The sequence below is a fragment of the Trypanosoma melophagium genome (genome assembly GCF_022059095.1).
Source record: "Trypanosoma melophagium isolate St. Kilda chromosome Unknown ctg3segment0, whole genome shotgun sequence".
In the NCBI taxonomy this organism is placed as follows: domain Eukaryota; phylum Euglenozoa; class Kinetoplastea; order Trypanosomatida; family Trypanosomatidae; genus Trypanosoma; species Trypanosoma melophagium.
In genome coordinates this window covers 171,383-190,364 of record NW_027125162.1, presented here as the reverse complement: position 1 = coordinate 190,364, position 18,982 = coordinate 171,383, and the positions used below count along the sequence as shown (strand labels likewise).

Sequence of the window (18,982 nt, the reverse complement as noted above, 5' to 3'; positions counted from 1 at the left end):
TCCTTTTGTTATTAATTTTTGTTATTTTTGCTTTTTAGTCAATGATTGGGCCTCAATGATCTCCTCTGTTTTTTGTTGCTTGTTGAGGATCGCGGCAAGCGTCTCTTGAGCTTGTTGAGGATCGCGGCAAGCGTCTCTTGAGGCTAATCCTGTCGGGGATTCCATAATCGAGCTCGTCGCTGGCCCTAGAGGGGTGTAGAGGCCTTAGAGGGGCGGAGGAAGAAGGCGTAGGGGTTCTGGACCGCGAAGTCTGCGGTATCGCATAGTTCCGCTCCACTGCCAGAAGGAACTGGGCTAACTGTTTAGAAAAGCACAGTTTCTGGAGAGGGATATCTGTTATAGCATGCTGCATTCGCAATGGGCGAAGGGCGGGGCAACTCAAGAGATGCAGCGCTGTTTCTTCGCAGCCGGTGCGTTGGCTAGTATGCGCGCGCACATGCTGATACCCGTGTTGAGACATGCGGTGTTGTGTGAAGCCTGATTTGCTCATGCATTGTCTGTTGCATGTGGGGCAAATCAGGGCAGCAAGGTCTCTTATGTTCTCGCCCTTGCATCGGGAGGATTTGGTTGCCCCTTTGGCAGGCATGCCTTCGCCATGGTGAAAATTTCTGCAGTGAATGGCGAGTGAAGGCATGTTGGCGTAGAACTTCTTACACATACCGCACTGAACCTTGCCGCGGTCCTCACGTTCCGGTGGCGACGAGTCTCGCTGACGTTTCTTGTTTCTGGGAAACGTTACCTGTATCTTAATCGGCAATATCGGAGTTCCAGGTGGGTGTTTTTGCTTTTTATGGTACGATAGAGCTCCTATGTTACCGAAATCCCTCAGGCAAAATTCACAGCGCAGCGACGCTGGCTGTGGAATTAACTTCGTGCCGGGCGCGTCTTTCCTGGGGTCCTCAGGATGGCGTGCTCTAATGTGGGCTTTGGGGCCTGTTTTAGAGCGCGCTATCATTTCACATTTGTCACATGGAAATGCCGATCCCTCTGGTGTTGGTTCATCTGCTCTTGGCCGCTTTCTTTCAGTGGGAGGGCATTCTGCGTTGTGCATGCACCTGAGGTGGCGAGTTGATCCGCTTTTCTGGGGGAAGGTTCGGTGACATAAATTGCATGCAAAGCGGCGCGCTTTTACGCGAATGCCGGTTGCGAGAAGGGTTTCGTGGAGAGCAAGCCCCTGAGCTTGGGTCTGGTCAAGCCGGGTTCCGTCGCGCGAGGCGAAATTCTTTTTTCGGGCAACTCTTGGGGAATTGCGCGCGTTTCCCTCGGCGGCCGCCGGCAGTTCGTTTTCTTTCTTCTTTCTTGTTGGGTTTGCGACGGGGCTCCGGCACCGGTCTTTGCAATTCGACGGTGCGAACGCTGGGGTTGCTTCTAACCGGTGGCGCCACGCTTCTTCTGTTTCCTTTTTTTTTATTTTTTATGAGCGGTTTGGCTCCTCCGAATTTCCTTCTGTTTCGGAGGAATGTTTGGATGAAGCAGGGATTGTTGTTGTTTTTTTTTTCTTTTCGGTGGTTTTGCTAAAGTATACTTTATCTCTTCCTTGGCGTTTTTTTTTTCTTGTTGATGTCTCTCACTCTTTGTTTTACATTTTTTTTCTTTCATCGATGAACAAACAAATTGTTCTCGTTAAAATAAATAGAATAGAAAGAATATTAATAACGTAATTCAAGGCCAAAGGTAAGCGAAAGATGATATTAGTGACAGTTCTTGATGATTACCGAAAAATATGTAGTGATTTGGGAATTATACCTCTTCAGGAATTGGAAAAATCGTTGGCAGTTTCTCCAGATCAAATTGATCTTAGTTCCTCTTTAATTTCATCGTTACATTTTGAAGCTATTCTTCGTTTAATTCAAGAACGTTCTGAAATTGATAAATTGGATTTTAGTGGAATTCAATTATCAACGTCTCAACTGATTCGATTATTTTCTTTATTAGAAAAATGTTGTATTCAGAAGCTTGTACTTAGGAATATGAAGTTGGATGTAAAAAGTAGCGAAGCTTTAAAGAAATTATCAATGGAATGTAAAGATTTGATTGAGGTTGACCTTTTTAATACTATGTTACCTGAATCCATAGAATATATCATAACGGAACAGATTCAACTTAACAAAATAGAATACGAAAAGAAAATTCAATGTGAACAAAAGGTGGTAGGAACTGAGGCTTCTAATTTATGGAGGTGGCGACTAGAGTCTTGGTCAGAAGATAATTTTACAAATATAACTCCAAGACCGAAATTATTACAAGATAGTTTTTCTTTACGAGATCTTTTAAGAAATGTAATGAAAGAAAATACTCTTTTTTCAGATGATGAATTCCCTCCTGACTTAGCTATAAAGGATTCAAATATTTCTTGGGTAAGAGTTAGTAGTCTTGTACAAGATAAAAAAAACCTAGATAATTGTTGTGTGGGAGGTCGTCCTTTGGCTTCATCAGCAATTAATAATACAACAAACTTATCAGCTGCTCTTAATATTGTACAACAAATACCTTATTTAAGAAAATATATTACTCTTCGTCAAGTACCAGATGTTGGACTTTTTGCTTTTCGTCTTTTTATTAATGATTCACCAGTAACTGTTATTATTGATGATAGGATTCCTTTTAAAAATGGTGTCCCAGCTGGAATTCATCATATTGACAATGGTGTAGATTTTTGGGGATGCTTAGTTGAAAAAGCTTTTGCTAAAATTCATGAAGGATATGATAATATAGCAGGAGTGGGTTTTGGATATGCTCTTTCTGTTTTAACTGGAGGGGTTTGTTTTGAAGTAGATTGGAATATTTTAAAACAACACTTTAATGAAAGTGAAATGTTTAGATTTTTTAGACATTTGGTTAATACTAAAACAGTTATTTCTACCTTGTGTATTCCACGTAATGAAATGTCAAAAGATTCTCTTTTAGGAATTGGTATATGTCCAAATATGTCTTATCTTATTACTGCTGTTGAAGTTATTAGAGATAATAATTCATATCTATCTTATGCAATACAACTTTCATATCCAAGTAAAATGAGATATAAAAATGCAATATGTATTTCTCAATTAAACAATGATGAGTTTTTAGTGCCTCCAAGGTTTTGGATGAGTTTTGAATATTGTTTAACATATTTTGAAAGGTTTTGTTTATTACTTTGGCCTCAAGGTGACCCTCTAAGTAATCATAAAACTGTTATGGAATATATGTGTGATTGTTCTGGTGGATCAGATTGGACTTCAACATTTGCAACTAATCCTTCTTTTCTACTTTCTAATCCTGGAAAATCACGATTGGAAATTATGCTTATTTTGCAAAAAAAAGAAAGTGATAGAAAAAAATCTGATAATTGGATTCAGATGCATATTCATAAAGCGAGTGATTCTGAAACTGAGGGGGAGCGACGATATGATGTATGTTCTGGAAATAAATTACTTTCTACAAGAAAAGATTATAAGGGAGAGGTGGCTCTCGTTATTCGTCTTAGAGAAAATGAACGAGTACAATTAACCACTTCAGCATTGTCAGAATGTAATTGTGTTCTAAGAGCTACATGTGTTGAAAAATTTCAGTTCCATCCTCTTCCTTCACACCATGCGTATACTTTTAAAGGCCAATGGGGTAATGATTCTCTTGTAAAACCATCTTTTTCTTTGACAAATAATAACAAAGTAAAAGTAAAAAAACTTGTAGTGGTACTCTCACAAGAACCTGTTAATCAAAGATTGAATTCTATTGGAATACAAATTTGGTTAAGTAGTGATCTCGGAATAAAAGATAAAGAACCACTTATTATTACAGAATTTAGAACTGATGTTGTGGTTGTTTTTCGTCTTGAAATTGAAATAAAACCAGAGGACTCTATTGTAATTTTACCATTGAAAAAAAGAGAAGTAGGAAATGTTAAGTTTTCTCTAACTGTTTATTGCAGTGATCCATTACAGGTAAATAATGGATAGTCTAGTTTGCGTTATTATTTGCTATTGATTATTTTCTTTTCTTTCTTTTTTTTTTCCTTTTGCAATGTAAATGTATCTATATGTCTTTTTTCAAAAATAATCGTACCTCTAAGGTCGTGTGTTTTTATGTGTGTCCGTACTTATTTTTTCTTGCCTGCCACTATGTATATGTAAATATATGTTTTTATTTATTTATTTATATTCAGTCTAGAGTAGAAAGAAAAGATATGTTATTTTTTTTTTCGATTTATCCTATTCGTAGACTATATATATATTTTCTCTTTGTTTCGGTTTTTCATTTTGGGTGTTATAAAGTGGGCCAAAAGGGTGGTGAGGGGAAAAAAAGAAAGGTAGTGAATTAGAAGTTAACTTTATTTTTTTTTCTTTATCAATGGTCGTTCAAACAAGATTTCTTAGGACATCTAGGGTTGGTGCTTGGATAGCCCTTGGACGAGAAAATATGGTACGTCTAATAGATTTTGAGGATTTATTGTGGGAATTAAATGAAAGTATGTCTAATTGTAAAATTGCCTATTGTAGTTTTGGGGGACCTTTGGCTTTGTACTCTGAAGGACGTTTAAATACTGATCAAGATGGAAATTATATTCGTTTGTATAATGCTAGAGGCGCACCACATCCTGTAACATCACGTATTCAATTGGAAGGAATAGAAAGTGTTTTGTACATGTGTTGGAATGAATCTAATGATAATCTTATCGTTGTTTTAAATACCGGGGAAATTCGTTTTTTTACTTTAAAAGGTGAGTCTACTGGGACACCTATTAGATTGTCATTACCATTGTTTTATACAAGTACTGGTAATGGTATTGCTGTGGTAACCAAGGACAAAGGATTTCGTTTAACTATTTTAGAATGTAAACAAAATGAAGATTATCGTTCTACTTCTATTGATATTCCTAATGATTTTAAAATTGAAAAACCAAGTGTAATGTTAGCTATACCTCAACAATTTAGTGATACTGGATATACTGAAATATTTATTCCTTTTCTTTCTGGAGAAAATACTTCTAGTTTTTATCATTGCGTTTTTAATGCAAATTCTCGTTGTTATGATCTTCGTTTATCTATTGATGGAGGAATTGTAACTCATATGACACTTTCTCCGAGTGGTCAATCTATTGCTTTTTTAGTTCGAGATGGAACAATTTATCTTACATCACGTTCTTTTGAAGATGTAACATCTTTACTTAATATAGAAACTGAAGTTTTACCTGCACAAATTATTTGGTGTGGAGATAAATGTATTACATATCTTCATTTAAGACAACAATTTAATGAAAATCTTGATTTTCCAACCACCTTGACTTTAATAAATGCTGATGATCCTAGTCAATCTGATTTTTTAAATGATATTCCTACCGATTCTTTTTTAGTTTCTGACTTTGATGGTATTCGAATTTTATCACAAGAAACTTATCAATTTCTTCAAGTTGTTTCAGGACCAAGTCGTCGTATTTTTTCTGTAGGATCTCGAGCCAATTCTGCAATGTTATTAATTGCATTTGATGAATTTATGTGTGGTAATGCATCTTCTGTAAAAATGGTTCGTGATTTACAAAAAGATTCTTTTGGACTTTCTGATGCAATAGATGATTGTATTGCCGCTGCAGGATTTGAATTTGATATATCACAACAAAAAAGATTAATGCGTGTAGCAGCTTTTGGAAAATCTTTTTGTTCTATATATGAATCAGATGTTTTTGTTAATATGGCAAGACGTTTGCGAGTTTTAAATACGTTACGACGAAGTAAAGCAGGTATGTTAATCTCACAAGCTCAATTATTATCTTTAGAAGGAGATCGTTTAGCTGAAAGATTAGTACAAATGAATCATCATCAATTAGCATATTACGTTTGTGAAACTTTGGGATATAGTACCCAAACTGTAATGACAGAATGGGCATTAGCAAAACTTGATAAACATTTTGTATCTATTAATACGGAGAAAGAAATTGCATATGATATAGTTAAAAAATTAAAAAAATTTAATCAAAATACCTTTTCTGAAATAGGATACAAAGCTTGTTTAAGAGAAAGGCCTCATGCTGCACTTATTTTTTTAGAAGCTGAAAATATACCGACAAAACAAGTAGCAAGATTATTAGATATAAAACAACCAGAAGTTGCACTTGTGAAAGCTATTAAAAGTGGTAATGCAGATCTTTTATTTACAGTTATGATTTATCTTATTAATAATAAAGGAGCTAATGCTATTCCTTTATTAACTAGTGATTATATTGCGCAAAGTATGCTTCTTGTATATGTTACAGTATGTGAAAGCAATCGTGATTTGCTTGTTGAGTATTTTAGAACCCATCCAGAGTATAATGCATATTTAAACGTTTTACATTATTTAAGGGAGGAACAACGATCTGTAATATCTCTTAATAGAAAAAATAGTAATTGGGAAATGTTACAAGAAATTAAATTAAGTGCTATTCAATCAGCTGCGATATCTGCAAAAAGAGGAACTATTACAGCAAGTATGGGTAATAATGGTGCATTTGGAAATGCAATTTCACATTCAATGAGTGTCGCTGGGTTTCCTACTAGTAGTTCTTCTTCATCTTCTCAAGGAAATGAAAAATGGCTTCGTGCACAAATGCAGCTTGTAAATGAACAAACGAAATTAATGAAACAATTTAACGATAAACGTTTTCTTGACGCTAGTGTTACAAAAACAATTACCCTTTGTTATGAATTTGGTCAAAATGGAATAGCAGAACTACTAAAAAATGAATTTAGTGTATCCGAGAAAATGCATTCTTGGTGTATGCTTAATGCTTACGCTGCGACTGGTCAATGGGATCTTATTGATCAAATTGGTGGTGTAAAAAATAAAACAAAACCAATAATTGGGGGTTCCGCATTTGTGACAAAACTTCTCGCCTGTGGACGACCAGAACAAGCGAAGCAATATATAAGAAAAGTACCACAAATTGAGCAAAGAATGGAGTTCTATGTATTGTGTAATGATTGGGCTGCTGCGGGAGCAGATTGTCGTCGTCATGGTGAAACTGAAATGCTTGCGCAACTTAAGGAAAGGGCAAAAGGTAATGTTACAGCAATACATCTAATTGAAGAAGGATGGAATTCTGGTCAGGAATCAGGAGTTTTAAAGTTTACAAAGTTATTTACTTGAGGTTATGTATATGTTTGCTATGTGTCATGTACGATCAATCAAAACGAAAAAAAAAGAAAAAGAAATTAAAAGGGGGGAAAATACTCAAGTTTTTATTGAATTCCTTTTTCTTTAGAGAAAGGGTACTCTTACGCTGTTTATTTATTTTTTCTTTTTTTCTTTTTCTTTTCCTGTAGTAGTTGTCGACCATTAGGAGTCTTTTTTTTTCTTCTGCAAAGTAGCCAACACCGAAAAGCGAGGGAGACAGAGAAGATAAAAAGAAAAAAAAAACAAAAAAAAAGTACCCACTTCCCAGTATTAAAAGAAATTTTTTTCTTCTCCTTGATCGCAGGGTTCCTTGCTTACCGTAGCTATAAGTAAGGGGGAATATATATGTATATATGCGTATAAACATACATACATATATATAGAAGTGGGGATATATATATATATATATATATATATATATCTTTTTTTTTCTGTGTGTGCTTGTGTATCAAATGACCCAAAGTAGACTTATAACCAGAGAGGAGGTTGCCGGATGGAAACTACAAGACTTAGAAATAGGAGAGACAATAGGCACTGGTACTTTTGGCCGTGTTCGGTTGTGCAAGCACAAGGGTACTGGACGATATTTGGCGTTAAAGATTCTTAAAAAACAAGAAATTTTACGTATGAAGCAGGTTGATCACATTTTGGCAGAGTCAAGTATTTTACAAGAGGTTAATCATCCTTTTATTGTAAACATGCTTAAGGGTTTTATGGATGATGATCGTTTGTACATTCTTCTTGAATATGTGGTGGGCGGAGAGCTTTTTTCACACCTTCGGAAAGCGGGAAAGTTTCCAAATGATGTGGCAAAATTTTACTCTGCAGAAGTAGTCTTGGCGTTTGAATATCTTCACAGCTGTAACATTGTATACCGTGACCTAAAACCAGAAAATTTGCTTTTGGATGAGCAAGGAAATATAAAAATTACTGATTTTGGGTTTGCAAAGCGCGTGAGTGAGCGTACCTTTACACTCTGCGGTACACCAGAGTATCTTGCTCCTGAGGTTATTCAAAGTAAAGGGCATAACAAGGCGGTGGATTGGTGGGCGCTTGGAATTTTGCTCTATGAGATGCTGGTTGGTTATCCCCCTTTCTTTGATGAGAGCCCTTTTAAAATCTATGAAAAGATCCTGGAAGGTAAATTGCAGTTCCCCCGTTGGGTGGAGTTAAGGGCGCGGGATCTTATTAAAAGCCTTCTTGCACTCGATCCAACTAAACGACTCGGCTCCCTCAAGCGTGGGGCGCAGGATGTGAAGCGGCATAAGTTCTACAGTGGTGTAGATTGGGATGTGGTGCTGGAGAAGAAAGTGCCGCCGCCCATTCCCGTCCGTCTCACTAAGGACGGCGATACCCGTTACTTTGACCGCTATCCAGAGAGTCCCCACCACCCACTGCAGCCCCTAACAGCACCACAGCAGGATGTGTTTGCAGGTTTTTGTGACGGAGAGTACACAAAAGTGTAGTTTTTCTATAAATAAATAAACAGACATTATGCACTACGTTGCCAGGCACGTGTATGGCTTTTTCTTTTTCTTTTAAAGAAGAAAATATGGAAGAAAAAGAAGAACGAAACATCGGAAAACAGAGAAAAAAAAAGAAAAAAGAAAAGAAAAAAAAGAAAAAGTGCGATGTGTGCTGCACAGATGTACTGAAAGAAGGAACGAGTGGAGGATATGGGACGGTTTGTGGTACAGTTCCGGTGTTTTAGAACTATGACAGCAAATGTTCAGAGGTGGATCTAAAAGGTGGTTTGGTTTGGTTCTCATTCTTTTTTTTCTCTTGTTGTTTTCTCTTGTTTTTTCAGGTATTTTGCTCTCTCTCTCTCTCTTTCTTTGCACGGTTTCTCACACAATTCGGAATTTCTTTTTGTTTTTTCTTACCTCCTGAAATAAAAAACAAAGTCTTTCGGAAGAGATTTCCTTGCTATTCGGAGGGCGTTACGAAACTTGCAGTGAGGAAACTCGGGAAAAAAATCACACATAAAAAAAAGACAAAAATATGAAATAATTAGCACTTTGTGATAATGTTAGAGAACCTCTACAGGGCAACAAAAAGAGAAAAAAAAAAAAAGAAGGGTTAAAGCCTCGTGGGAACCAAAAATGGGAATGAGAGGGGAAAGAAACCCACCGGAAAAGAAAAAAGAAGAGAAAGGGAGAGAGAGAGAGAAAAAAAAAGGGAGTATAGAATAGGAAAAATGGCCAAGAGGTTTTATGGGTCCCTTGGTTCTTCTTTGACGTTGATTACTGCTTTCTTTTTGTTCTTGGATTTTTTTTCTTTTTCTGAGTATCTCTCCAACGAAAAAAAAGAGTAAGACCAAGTGAGATATACATGTGCAACATATATACGCCTGCGTGCATTCTTTTGCATATATAATTATATGTTTATATATAATTTGGACCAAGAGGTCACCATTGTAAATAGAGAGTAGATAGCTGATAAAATATAGCTACAAAGCAGCAATGTTGTTCATAGCAAGAATAAAGAAGAAATACAATGTAAACGAAAGGCAAAAATAAATAAGAAGAGAAAAAAGAAAGAAATGGAAATAAAGTATACATTTGCTTCTTTTTTTTGTGTCTGATCGTAGTTGCTGTTTTTGAACATGGCGTGGTGACTTTCCTGGCAGAAGTTTCTTGGCTTGGATTTTCTGCTGCTTGCATCTTCCTCAATAATGTGATCTCTTCTTCTCCCCCCTCTTAGCTTTTTGTGTTTGTGCTGGTGTGGGAAAATATGGGTGTATTTGTGTTTGTGATTTTATTGACTGAATATGAGTCCAGTATATTTACTTATTTCTCTCTTATTCTTACTCTCTATTATTCATTTATTTATTTTTATTCTCTTCGCCCCCGTAGCTGCCTCAGGGTATGCTTGTATGTGTGTTTCTCGCTTCTAGATTGTGCTTTTCATGAAGACAATAGGGTTAGGGAGATGTTGGGGACAACATATTCACTGGAATGAGGTCACGACAAACACATTCACCGACACCTCTTTTTTTTTCTTCTGTTCTCTCTTCGTTTTTTTTTTTGTTTTTTTTTTCCCCCTTGTTTTCTGCTTTATTGTTTTTTTTTTGAGTGTACCACACTATTGGCGTGGAAGAGCCAAGACAGGTGTGGAGCACAGACTCCCGTCAATAGTATGTATGTGTGCAAGAGAGGAAACAAAACATCACACAAAACAAAAGAAAGAGAGTGAAGACACCACCACTACCACTGTCTTATTATTTTGCACTAACGCAGGAGAAACAAAATATACACGTCTTCTTATTCACTCTTTTTTTCTTTTGTTGTTGTTGTTGTTTATCTCATTTATATCATTACATGCTCATTTTCTTTATCTTTTCTTCTTTTTTCTGTTGTTTCTCTGATGGGAAGGGTTTACCTTGCAGAAGTTGCGTTTCTCTCTTTTTTTTGTTTTGTTTCTTTTTGTTTTTCTTTTGTTTGTATTTCTGCTCCTCGAAAGAACATCAACCTGTGTTGGAAGAAGAAAAAAGAAAGACAATAACCCAGACATTACGTTTGCACTTCCATATACATACACACTTGCACACTCATTCACATTACACAGAGAGAGAAAAGTGCCTTTTCGTTTCATCAAGAAACAAGGTATTAACGTGGAAAAAGAAAAAAGAATTAAAAAGGCTCTCTAAAAACAAAAGAAAAAGGGGAAAAAACGGCTAAACAAAGACAACGAGGGAATAAAAAGAAAAAGAAAACGGAAAAATCACACACTGACGAGTATTGACATTGAGTATGCTGGCAGAATTACATCATTGTCCAAGTTTATTTGCGATGGCCGATGGTAAATCGTCAGTTATGGCTGGAATGAATGATGAGGCTGAACGATTCAGTGTATCTGTACTGACAGCTGATGGATTGTCTTATCACGATGAATATGACGATGAAGCACTTTCTAAAATTAAGGCCTCACTCGGAGAACATATCAGTTGGTCACGTTTCTTTGGCATTATTCGAGAAGCATTTTATCAAGGAAGTATTACGCTTCAAACTTTGACAGAGTCTTTTGTGGAGGTATTATGTCGTACATCAAGCAGCGAAGAAAAAGTACATCGAATTTCCTTCACAGTAAAAAAAGCATCTGAAGATGTATTACCAGTAATTGTCAAGGGTCTGGTAGATCTCCACAATATTCATTCTTACCCCAAAGATAAAGAGAAACGATTAGGAGAGATAAGTGAAGAAGCAGAACAGGCAAAAATACAATCTGAACAACTTGAAGAAGAGATACACGTATTACGGGAAAACAATACTCGGAAGAGACGTCAAGATGTTATTAATACAATGCGATTAGAAGAAATGAAAGCAGAAGTTGAAAAATTGGAAAAAAATACAAGTGAAACCACTAGAAATTCTGCTAAAAACAGTATCAACCAGGTTATCAATGGAGATGGAAATCAATATTCTGGTTTACAACGTAAACGAGTTCCGTTGGGTGATAAAGGGTGTAAAGATTATGATCCTATTCTTCTGCGTCTTATAAAGAGTCGTTGGATAACTGAAGAGGAAGAAAGTCCAAATCCATCTTATAACCGAGTTATTGTTCCATTTTCCCCTTCAGAGCTCGCAAAAGAAACTGAAAACTTTAATGATAAACGACGGGAAATTGTATGGAAAGCATTAGACAAACTAGATGAATGGGACTACAATGTTTTTGATGTTCAATCAGCTATGACTGGAGATGATTTTGAGTCATTACAAGATCAACCTAATGGAGGTTCTCTATTTATAACAATGTATGCATTACTAGTTAGATACGGTTTTTTATCCAAGTTTAATATGGATGAGCAGGTCGTTTTAAATTGGATTAGTAATGTTGAAGCTGGATATCATGGTAACCCTTATCATAACTCTATGCATGCAGCAGATGTTTTGCACGTTACACATTACATATTAAGTAAAGGTGGATTAAGAAGTCGATGTGAATTATCTGATAGACAGGTATTTGCAGCTCTATTTGCTGCAGCTATTCATGACTATAATCATCCTGGTGTCAATAATAATTTTCACATCAAAACACAATCTTACAATGCAACTCTTTACAATGATCGCAGTGTATTAGAAAATATGCATGTTTCTAGCGTTTTTGAATTGATGAAAGATCCACGTTTTGATATCCTTGCTAGTTTTTCTCCAGCTCATCGCCGAGATATCAGAGAAACCGTTATTGAAACGGTTCTTGCTACTGATATGAGTTTACATGAAAAATATGTGACAGAGTTTAAACGTCGATTAGGTGAACATGCCACTTTTAAAGATCGTGAAGATCAAATCTTGGCTCTGTCTGTAGCATTAAAAATGGCTGATATCTCAAATTGTGGGAGACCATTGGATATTTACATTAAATGGAGTGCAAAGGTCTCAGACGAGTTTTACATGCAGGGTGATCGAGAGCGTAACTTGGGAATGCCATGTAGTCCATTTATGGATCGTATGGAACCGGCTCTTGCAAAAGGACAAATTGCCTTTATGAACTACATTATCATACCTTTTTTTGAAACGGTTGCAGGACTAGTTCCCAATATGCGTATTGCTGTGGAGTGCGCTGAAGTCTGTAAGGCTTACTGGATGCAACCTGGGAAAGAATAAGGTTTCTCTTTATATGAAAATGGAAAAGGGAAGCAAAAGGTAAATGAAAGAGGTGTAGTTTCTTAAAACCAAAAAATAAAATAAAAAGAAACAGCTCACCATCATATTACTTTTTCTCCAAATGTATAATAAATATTCTTTTTTTTTTTCTTTATTGCACTTATCATTATAATTGTTGTTGTATCGATGATAATACTGAGATATACCTGAAGGTGAAATGACCTTGAATTACCAACTATTTTTGGTTTTTTTTTATTATTTCCTCTATGAATAGAGGAACAGACGTCAATATATTCTTTTTAGTATTTTGATATCTATATATACCTATATATTGCCTTTTCCTTTTCCCTTTTGCTTCTGTGCATGAAGTGTACTTCTTCTCTTCGCTTTTCCTTTTCTTCGCTTTCTCATATTTCTGTCCTGTATATACACAATACATTAGAACGAGATCAGATGAGTAATCACCTTTCAGAGCTTTGCAAAGGTACGGAGGTGGGGCCCATTGAGGAGAGTCTCCGTCGCATCTATCCAGAGCACCTGTCAGGCAGCGACAATGATGCTGCCAATAGCGCCAACCCCCATGACAATAATAATAATAATAGTAATAATAATAATAATAATAATAATAATAATAATAATAATAATAATAATAATAATAATAATAATGGGGGAAATAGAGAGTGTTGATAAAACGAGTGGCGGCTCCCACGCAAAGATGCCTCGTGTGTTTAGTGGCATTTGGAGTTATCGCGACGCGGACGGCCGCACGGCGCTGCATTGGGCGGTGGCGGTGCGGAATTTTTCGCTGGCGACGGCGCTCCTCCGCCCCCCGCACGAGGCGCTGGCGTGCAGTGAAGACACGGAGGGGGTCTCGCCCTTCGCCACCGCCTGCATGGTGGGCGCCCCGGAGGCGTTTCTCAGCGAACTGCTCGCCGTGGCAGCGGCACAGCGGATGTGGCGAGTGGCGCAGGAGGAAACGAAAAGGGAGAATGATAGTGATAATAACAATAATAACAATAATAGTGAGGATGGAGCAGGGGGACCCGCCAACAGCAGTGGGAACGAGGAGGGCAAGGAGGGTAGTGGAACAGATGATATAATGTTGCACAAGGTAGCCATTGCGGATCAAGCGGATAGTCACGGTAATACACCGCTTCTTTATGCTGCAGGACGGGGTAATCTTACTTTGGTGCGCTATTTGTTACAACTTGGGGCGTCTATTAATCACCAAAACAAACGGGGACAATCGGTCCTCCATCGTGCCGCTAACCGTGGATCACTTGATTTAGTGGAAGAACTTATAGCGACAAGTAAGAAAAGTCATAGCAGTACGGAACATCGTCGATGGATGAATCTTCAGGACTACCGTGGTGATACAGCATTATTTTATGCCTCAATGGATAATAATGAAGAATTAGGTCGTTATCTCTTGAGACACGGTGCTGACCGTGACATCCGAAACAAGGATGGAAAAGAATTTTGGGAAGTATAATATAATCTACCCCCTTTTTTTTAATGTTTTTGTTTTTCCCTGTGTTTGTTTTTACTAATGCAACAGACGACGGAGTGAATTACAAGGGTAGAAAAGTAATAGAAAGTGAAAAAAAAAAGAAAAAAAAAACACCGAAACTGTGTTATGTATGTCTTTATTTGTTTTGCTTAATATATATATATATATATATATATTGGTTCAATTTATATACGTTGTATTTGTGTGTCCTTTTATTTACCTTTATATTTTTCTATTTTTCTCTCTCTTTGACTGTATTATGATATCTCTGCTTGTCTGTGTATCTTTTTTTATCGAATGAATTCCATTATTTTTTTTTTTTTCTTCCTTCTTCAATCGTAGGAAAAAGGAAGGAAAAAGGAGAGTTGTGTATAGACTCCATATCAAGAGGATTAGAAGGGTTAACAAAGAGAGAGAAGGAAGAATGAAGTCTCGTGAGCGTCGACGTAAGCGGGAACGTGAGTGCATGTCACCTGTTCTTTTGGCTCTTGTCGCTCGCATTTCCCCTCGTGATGATCCCTCGGCGCCGTTACGTTATTTGAAGAGTTTCGCAACGTGTCGATCAGCCCAAGGTAACGATGCTGAAAAGGAAGAAAATAATAATAATAATAATAATAATAATAATAATAATAATAATAATAATAATAATAATAATAATAATGATAATGAAGATGTTTTTGTTATTACTGGTGATGGGTTAACACGGCTTTGTACGGAGCTTGGGGAGGGTGTATGTGGCAGGGATCTTTTGTCAATTGTTCGCCGTGTGCCACGTAGTCAGTCAACAGAATGGAGCATTGATGTTACGGAAATGTGTTTCGCAATTGGTCAAGCTATGACACCAGTTAATGTACATGAACGTCGGCGAAATGTTGGAAGTACGGTACCTATCGAAGAAAGTGCTCCACTATTAAAGTATTATAAAGGTGATCTTTTCTCTGCTCTTATTAGGTGCAAAAATTCTGAAGATGCAGAAGAAGAATGGAAGCAGTTTGTTAAGTGCCTCTCTTCTCCTCTTCCAATGACTTTACGCGTTCATCGAAGCGAGATTGTATTACAATACATTGCTAACCAGTTCTTACAATATGACACAAAGATAAATGAGGTTTTACAACCTGTATCACCTTTTTTGCCTTCTTGTAGTGGTCTTTATGGATGTTCACATTCTGCCTATCACGCAGATCCGCGATTAGAGTATATTTGTCGAACTCTACATGCTGCAAGTGCGGTTTCTTTTCAAGAGGCTGTATCTACTCTTCCAGTTATTGTAGCGGGAATATCTCCTAATCACACAGTACTTGATATGTGTGCAGCTCCAGGAAGTAAAACACTTCAAGTACTTGATGAAATGTTAAAGTATGGATGGTCTAAATCAGGTGTTACCCAGGGGGTACTTTTAGTAAATGAAAAAGATCGTGTAAAAGCTACTCAAATTCTTCCAGCTCGTTTAAAAAAGTATCATGCTCCAAACGTAATATGTATGCGATGTGATGCGGTTCAATGGCCACGATTATTTTTTTCATCTGGTAATATAGAAAATTCTTTTACTGAAAAACGATTTGATCGTATTATTTGTGATGTTCCATGTAGTGGAGATGGTACTTTGCGTAAAGAACCAGGATCTGCAAGTTCTTGGAGTTCTGGATACGTTAAGTCACTTGTTTCCACACAGAAAGCTTTGCTACGACGTGGTTTAGATTTACTAAAAGAGGATGGTATTCTTGTATATAGTACCTGTAGTTTAAATCCGAAAGAAGATGAAGAGGTTGTTTGTGCAGGATTAGAACTTTTTGGAGATACAGTGGAACTTATTGACGTAAATGATATTTTAAAAAAATATGGAGCTGTACTTCAATCTTCTGGTGGTATTCTTTCGCCTAATGTAGATCAGTTAAAAGGTGGAAAACTTCCACAAGGTTATGATGCTCAAAAAGTTTTACGAGTATTACCTCATCATGATAATACAGGAGGTTTTTTTATTGCTGCTTTTCGTAAACGATCAATGCCAGATTGGGCTCCTCCTTTAAGGTTACAGGAGAAAATTAATCAATGGACAAAAGGTAGACTTTGGGCACCTGTAGGTAAAGAGGATCCAGTATGGAAAAATATTGCAGAGTTTTACCATTTTGATATCAATTCAAATAACGCTTTTTATTACTTTACAAATGAGAAACAAAATGACGAAAATTCAAAAATAGAACAGGGTCTTGTTCCAGTTTATCACTTAAATCCGAATGGAAGCCCTTGTCGACGGATTGTATTACTAACTCTCGCTGCAGCACGTATGCTTTTTGAAACACGACCTTATAAAGGTCCTGGAGTAGAGATTGTTTCTGTTGGTGTTCGTGCCTTTGAAGCATATGATGGAAGTTATCTGGCAAATGCACTCTGTCGTTGGCGAGCTGTAGTAGAATCGGCTTCTTATCTCGCTCCATTTATGCGAGCAAGGAAGATGATAGTGGATGCCACACAGCACCCTGATTTATTAAATGAATTACTTTCAAAGGGTTCCGTACGGTTGCAGGATCACTGGCGTGTACTTTTGCGTCAGGCTCCTGAAGCAGCAACAACTAGAACATCAGAAGTTGATGTACTAGTCGATACAACAAATAACACTACAGCTTTTTTTGTTCGTACTCCTAGTCCACTTAGTGATATTCTCACTTCAACAGAGTGGAAAGAACCATCTAACCAAGAATTTCAGAATATTTTAGATGAAAATGTTGTAGTTGGAGGCGTTCTTGTTGGTCTTGTAGGTGGTAAACTGGCAGGCTGTGAAAGTCCATGGTGGCTTAGTGCAACCCTTAGTTGTACAAAGCTTGAATTAGCAGTTGACGCTTCCCTGCGTGCATTTGGTCTTCTCGCATTTTTGGGTGTTGATTCTAATACAATATCTTAGTCCATACATTACCGGAATTTTATGGGTAAAGAAGGGAATAAGAATGAAAAGAAAAATAAATGGAATAAATAATTATTTTGTCTTTCTATCTTGTTTATTTTATTTTATCGATCTCCTATTTTTCTTTTTTTTTTCTTGTAAATGCGATTAAGTCAGAGTACTACAATTTCTCTGTTAAAGGGGGAAAAAATGCATTTTCTATACAATATTGTGACATGTCGGTTTTTTTTTCTTTTTTAAGCACCTTCTGTCTTTGTTTCCCTTTATTAGTAATAAGAAAACTCTACTTCTTTCTTTCTTTCTTTTTCTTTTGATTTGATAATATTATTTCTTATGTTTTTTCTTGTTTTTTGCTTTCATAGTTGTGGACGTGGACATTCGCCATGCAGGTTGGTATTCAGGACGATGAGTCAAAACGTTGCACATTCCCAGGGTGTTCACAGGTAGACTATCTTGCTGCACGTTGTGCTTATTGCGGTGGTATTTACTGTTGTGATCACACTGCGGCGAATGCGCATAACTGTCGAGTGTTTGACTCAGAATCCCTAAAGTGTCCTCTTTGCGGCTCTAATGTGCCCCTGGAATACAAAAATCAGAGACCAGACGAGGCAGTTTCGCGGCATCTGGATAGAGGTTGCCGTCCTGTTCAACCAAAGAAAAATACCAAGGAACGAATGAATTACTGCTCCTACGCTGATTGCACAAAGAATGAACATGCTTCTATCATTTGCGAAGATTGTAAGAATATGTATTGTATTGAGCACCGTGCACCAGCACGTCACCATTGCCGAGTTATGCGAGTTTCACCAGTTCTCTCTTCTCTGCAGGAATCTTCACCTACTGTCACATCTTCACCATCTGCGGCATCCCCTTCTGCTTCGTCACCCACACGAGGTGTTCCCCGTAACACACCCAGTACGGCATTTGGAAAGCAAACAGAAGACTCTATTACACCATTAATTTTATTTGCAAGTGAATTTGCTGTTATTCCGTTTTTTATGCACTTCTCTCGTCAGATTGTAGTTGGTCGTTTGGTAGATCTTGCCCTCGCTCAGGCGTCTCTAGATAGTGCGAAGGTAAGCACGGTGAAAGGGCCTTGGGTGCTTCACGTACTGCGGCGGCGTACGGACTCTTCAAGTGGAATTTCAGTCTTTACACCACCTTTATCGGCCACTCTTAAGGAAGCTGGTGTAGTGGATGGGGTACTGGTTTATATTGGAACACAAAAGGTGTTACCCCAAGAACTACTTGAGGAACTTAACAAGCGGCCAGAATTGAAGCGACGGAAAAGTTCCAAAGACGATAATTGTAAGCTTATGTGACTTCAAAATTTGTGTAACTTATGATGTGTGTTGTGTGAAGAAGGGGAAAAAAAAAGAAAATAGAGTCTGAAAAGGGGTTACCAAATGCACCATTTGCTTTTTTTTTTAAATACTGGTAATAAGGTGCAATATTCTCAACCTCTACGCATGTGTTCTTTTTTTGCTTTTTTGTGAATGTTGGAAAGAATGGCATGTATCTTTTTTTTTTTTTGAACTTTCTTTGACACCTGCTGTTGTGTTTGTGTTTATTACTGATGGTTATGTGTGGAGAGAGGTGTGGTTCGTTCAATTCTTGTTTTTCTAGTTTTTTCATTTCTCCTCTGCTGCTGGCGGTAAGAAGTGATTTTAAATATGGAAATAAATTTTCCCTACACGAGCAAGTGAAAACGCTAGTGAGGAGAACCATCTTGTGCAATCGCGAAGGGCCGTCCACCATATGAGTTATGGGAAAAATTATGAGACATGCACAGGAAATAGTCAAAACAACCTGTGTTCTCTACTCATTATTGTAATTGCT

The 18,982-nt window shown here is 37.2% G+C and overlaps 8 protein-coding genes across 8 annotated transcripts; all 8 read left to right on the top strand.

The window, feature by feature from the left end:
- Positions 1-1,685: 1,685 nt before the first annotated feature.
- LSM04_006073 (Peptidase C2) lies at positions 1,686-3,938 on the top strand (the record flags this gene model as incomplete). The annotated part of the gene is made up of 1 exon (XM_067336996.1): positions 1,686-3,938. The coding sequence occupies one exon, from the start codon at positions 1,686-1,688 to the stop codon at positions 3,936-3,938; it is 2,253 nt and encodes a 750-aa protein (XP_067189853.1).
- A 391-nt stretch (positions 3,939-4,329) lies between these two features.
- LSM04_000754 (Vps16) lies at positions 4,330-7,101 on the top strand (the record flags this gene model as incomplete). The annotated part of the gene is made up of 1 exon (XM_067336995.1): positions 4,330-7,101. The coding sequence occupies one exon, from the start codon at positions 4,330-4,332 to the stop codon at positions 7,099-7,101; it is 2,772 nt and encodes a 923-aa protein (XP_067189585.1).
- Positions 7,102-7,580: 479 nt separating this feature from the next.
- LSM04_009001 (Protein kinase domain) lies at positions 7,581-8,594 on the top strand (the record flags this gene model as incomplete). Its single annotated transcript, XM_067336994.1, has 1 exon — positions 7,581-8,594. One exon carries the CDS (start codon positions 7,581-7,583, stop codon positions 8,592-8,594), a length of 1,014 nt encoding a protein of 337 aa, XP_067189980.1.
- Positions 8,595-10,880: 2,286 nt separating this feature from the next.
- LSM04_004396 (3'5'-cyclic nucleotide phosphodiesterase) lies at positions 10,881-12,734 on the top strand (the record flags this gene model as incomplete). Its single annotated transcript, XM_067336993.1, has 1 exon — positions 10,881-12,734. The coding sequence occupies one exon, from the start codon at positions 10,881-10,883 to the stop codon at positions 12,732-12,734; it is 1,854 nt and encodes a 617-aa protein (XP_067189778.1).
- A 453-nt stretch (positions 12,735-13,187) lies between these two features.
- LSM04_001029 (uncharacterized protein) lies at positions 13,188-13,421 on the top strand (the record flags this gene model as incomplete). Its single annotated transcript, XM_067336992.1, has 1 exon — positions 13,188-13,421. The coding sequence occupies one exon, from the start codon at positions 13,188-13,190 to the stop codon at positions 13,419-13,421; it is 234 nt and encodes a 77-aa protein (XP_067189598.1).
- Positions 13,422-13,449: 28 nt separating this feature from the next.
- Positions 13,450-14,226, top strand: LSM04_002490 (uncharacterized protein; the record flags this gene model as incomplete). Its single annotated transcript, XM_067336991.1, has 1 exon — positions 13,450-14,226. The coding sequence occupies one exon, from the start codon at positions 13,450-13,452 to the stop codon at positions 14,224-14,226; it is 777 nt and encodes a 258-aa protein (XP_067189671.1).
- Positions 14,227-14,668: 442 nt separating this feature from the next.
- On the top strand, positions 14,669-17,143 carry LSM04_005912 (SAM-dependent methyltransferase RsmB/NOP2-type; the record flags this gene model as incomplete). Its single annotated transcript, XM_067336990.1, has 1 exon — positions 14,669-17,143. One exon carries the CDS (start codon positions 14,669-14,671, stop codon positions 17,141-17,143), a length of 2,475 nt encoding a protein of 824 aa, XP_067189842.1.
- A 383-nt stretch (positions 17,144-17,526) lies between these two features.
- Positions 17,527-18,465, top strand: LSM04_001040 (zinc finger protein; the record flags this gene model as incomplete). The annotated part of the gene is made up of 1 exon (XM_067336988.1): positions 17,527-18,465. The coding sequence occupies one exon, from the start codon at positions 17,527-17,529 to the stop codon at positions 18,463-18,465; it is 939 nt and encodes a 312-aa protein (XP_067189599.1).
- Between the last annotated feature and the right edge of the window lie 517 nt (positions 18,466-18,982).